The 3977-nt window shown below is 35.5% G+C and overlaps 1 protein-coding gene across 1 annotated transcript; it reads right to left on the reverse strand.

Annotated features, from left to right (window-relative positions):
* Nucleotides 1-275: 275 nt before the first annotated feature.
* On the reverse strand, nucleotides 276-3971 carry LOC103371016 (follistatin-related protein 1-like; the record flags this gene model as incomplete). The annotated part of the gene is made up of 7 exons (XM_008300222.1): nucleotides 276-1128; nucleotides 1514-1614; nucleotides 1711-1821; nucleotides 2909-3021; nucleotides 3492-3610; nucleotides 3725-3855; nucleotides 3950-3971. Coding segments are annotated over 7 exons (621 nt in total), but the record flags the coding sequence as incomplete, so codon positions are not given.
* Nucleotides 3972-3977: the final 6 nt, after the last annotated feature.

Genomic DNA, 3977 nt, shown 5'->3' on the forward strand with positions numbered 1-3977 from the left:
TGTGTTATGTGTTCTTAAAACAATGTAAACAATTATCCAGTTTGGGGACTTTTTGCTTTGTTGTCACGCATCTTTTTCTTTAATGATCACCTAATAAACATACATATTAACTGTATTAACAAGTATTCCCTCTTGTTTTGTTTTTTTTCAGTGTTGAATATTCAATATAGCTGACATTCCTGACAATAACTTTTTAAAAAATGTCAGGTAATGTCAATTAATTAAAAATAGAAAATGCTGGGATTTGGCCATTTAAAAATAATTAAAAAGAAAAATATTACACAAAAATGTTTATTAGAGCAACGAGTGTACAAAAAATATCTACCTCTCAACCACAAAACACAAGCTGTAGGATTTCATTCATAGTGAAACTAATCATCTGAAAACAAATTCAAGCCTCTATAATTAATTTTGAAAAACTTAATTCAAAATTAGTGTTTGGAGCTTTGCTAATTTATTTTTATTTATTTTTTATTTTTTAAAAACACAGCAGAGGAAGACTTAGAAATCTTCAAGAACAAAAAAGTACAAAACAAAGTCCGATCTTTGGAACGTGTAAAACAATCAACAATAAATAAAAATAAAATAATAATTTAGGGTCGTCGTCGAGGAAAGAAAATCTTGGTGGACTCGACTTTTCTACCTGATACTACGGTGAGCTGTTAGCATTATTAGCTTAAATGGGCTAAACACAAAAAGCTAGCATGGCATCGTATTGAATCACCTGAACCTGTTTGGTTTATACTGAAAGAGGCTCCAGTTTGCTAAAACTTTTTCCATCCACCGCACTATGTTTGACAATTTCCACCATGATTCTAGTTTCCTGTTTTGGAACGAACTACATTCAGTAAAAGTTAAATAGGCCGGTCTTAGCAGCGTCCGCTACGTTTTCCAATCGACCAATGACGACTACAGTCCTAATAATAATCAATAACTAAAAACAAGGCGTAACAAAATGTAGGTTTATAATTAAATGAGCAGTTCACTGAGATATAATGTAGACGGCAGAGGTTTCTGATTCTATAAATCTGAGGTTTTCTTCTTCTCTGGTTTTAAAGGCCGCTCAGCTGCTGATTGGCTGCTGCAGGTGTAGTGGGCGGGGCCTCAGGTCTCTGTGGCGAAGGTCTCCTGGAAGAAAGAAAATATTATTACTATGAAAATATCACTAAGAGACACTCGAGGTAGGTTTGAAAAGAAAAGGTGAAAATAAAGGCCTTTAGCTTTTCAAACCCAACCTGAACGTTGAATTTGAATCTTTTCAATAACAGCATATTTATGTTAATTTATACACAATAAATGCTCGTCAATGTACAAAACACTTTAAGAAAAATACGAACATTCAACTTAACTTGTACTTTACTGCCTTTTACGTTATTTATGTCCAACTTATGGGTCTGTTTTAACTAAATTAACGCCCTAAACTGTTTAAAGATTAATATGGACTCAGGATTCTTGGCCTGTAAAGTTAAATACTTTGTGTTTTTCCAGAAGATGGTTATAAACGTGATGGAACCTGAGCAGCATTGAGCTCAGCCACCCGCCGGCTGAACTCCTCCTCGGTCATCTCTTCGTCTTCTCCTCCTTCCTGAATCTTCTCCACCACCTGATGCTCTCCTGGAATCAGCAAACCGTCATTTAACAAAGATGAACAAGAACCCAGCAGATGACAGAAACAGCTGTAAAATCTGAAGCGTGTCTGGTTGTTTGTACCGTTGCAGGTCAAAGCCGTGCAGACCCAGTTCCCACAAGCACAGACACATTTATTGCACTCCATCCGAGTTTCAGCGCCGTCCTCGAACACCTCGTCCTCCAGAGCGCATTCTGCACGACGACAGAAAAACAAATATATATATATTTAAAAAAAAAACTGTAACACTCAGGACCAAAAATAAACAAACTGTAAAACAGCAAAAAATCTAAATCATGTCATAAAAACACTGGAATATTCAAATGTCTTAATGTTTTCAGATTATGACCAAAGTATTTTAAGCTTTAATTACTTTTTAACATGAATAAAAACATTGAAATTACTTAAAATGTAATAATAACATAGTGTACATATAATGAGATAAATAGATATGATGATAACTGATAGCATTGGTTATGTGTTTAATTTATTTTTGTCATGAAATATGTAGTTATGCACAAATCTATGTCAAATTATAGGAACAAAACTGCTTTTCTATTAATTTTGTTGTTAATTATCACTAATCGTATCTTAATTGAAACATACATTTACAACATTAAAGTTAGATTCTGTGTTTCACCTAAAAATGTTAAAAATTATTAGTTTTATTTTCCATTAAATGTTTTTTTTTGTAATTTTTATTGATATTTTTGTGTATTTCGAAAAGTTTGTGAAAGATGTTGAATACTGTTATGATGCAAAATGAATTCAGTCTTTACAGTTTTGAATATTCTTTGTACATTTTTGCGATTTTATTGATATTTTTGTATTTTTCCACATGTGTTTTAACAGTTTTTTTTAAATGTACAATAAATTAAAATTTCTTTAAAAGATTGAAATTTAATAGCTTCTCACAGTTTTTTTAATGTTCTTTTATGTTAGACGTGTAAATTCACAGTTAGTTTTGGTTTTAATATTGATAAGTTTGTGTATTTTAAATATAAAGGAAAGAAAAGTTGTTGTTTTTTTGTGTGTAAACTAAATTGCACAGAAGCTGCATGTTGTCTGATTATCTGGTGAAGTTTATTTTACTATAAGTTGAGTCTCCAGTCAGGAACAATCCCATCTAGATTTTTGTGGATCTAGAAACATCCTGCAGAGTTCTGGCGACATTTCCAAACATTTCCTCAGTTCCCAGAGCGTTTTTCTAAAATGTGGGACAACCGAAGAGGCTCTAAAACGTTCTGCTGGCAGCTCGATGCTCCTGTCGGTGATATTTACTTCTCTCAGGCGGATGGAAGCTCGGCGTCAGACAGTTGATGAACTCCGACAAACTCAGCTTCCAGTCGGCGTTTTCATCCGACAGCTCGATCAAAGCGTCGACGCACAGAGACCTGAGACAGACGGACAGTGTTTGTTCTTCATCTTCTGTTTCAGGAACCACATCCTAAACTCACAACACACTTTGTTCCTGCTTCTGCTCACAAGTGTCTAAATGTGGATCTTAGACACAAACACAGATTTAAATTTGACAGAAATAAATATACACATAAGAATGAAGATAATAAGAGAATGTTTACAGGTTTCACATGACGTGACATGATGGATGATCCAAACCCAAACCGTAGGACACACGATGTGTAAAAATGTACGTTAAAGAGAAAACTAGCGTTACATTATTGTCCTGAACATCTGGTAAAACGTCGGCCTCATTTCCTACTTTTGAACTGAGAAACTGGATTGATGCCACGAGATTCTCATAACAACACAAAAACAAACGACTGTGAACAGATTTTGGAGCAAAGTTTGACTGAAGCAGAAACAAACAACGCTGTAATGAACTTAGTTTAATTAGAGTTCTGACCTGAGCAGCAGGTTGGTCTCCAGCGTGTTGGAGAACGTCAGGTTCAACGCGGTCTCGTTGTGTTTCAGGAACCGTAGAAACTCTTTGGAGTCGAGCTGCGAGTCTCCGTTGTCGTATGTCTACAACACGAATACACAAAAACACAACTTAATGATGATAACTTATGATTCTGAGCGCTAATTAATGGATTTATTGATGGTTAACGCATCATTTAGCAGTTTTTAAGATCTGACCTGGAAGTAGGTCTGCAGGAGGCCGCTGGCTGACGATGCGTTCAAGGACACCTGGTCTGACTGCGTCTCTTTCTGGACCCACTGGATCACTCTGTCTCTCAGCCAATCACGGTCAGACAGGAAACACACAACTACAAACAAACAAACAAATATTAGAAAACACAGCCAGACGCTGAGGGTTTCAATTTGCTGCTTTGGGTGTAAATCTGATTTTTTCCGACTCACTGGGACTCACGTCCGTCTGTGTTGGTTT

The sequence above is a fragment of the Stegastes partitus genome, unplaced genomic scaffold (assembly GCF_000690725.1).
Source record: "Stegastes partitus isolate 25-593 unplaced genomic scaffold, Stegastes_partitus-1.0.2 Scaffold1512, whole genome shotgun sequence".
Taxonomy (NCBI): domain Eukaryota; kingdom Metazoa; phylum Chordata; class Actinopteri; family Pomacentridae; genus Stegastes; species Stegastes partitus.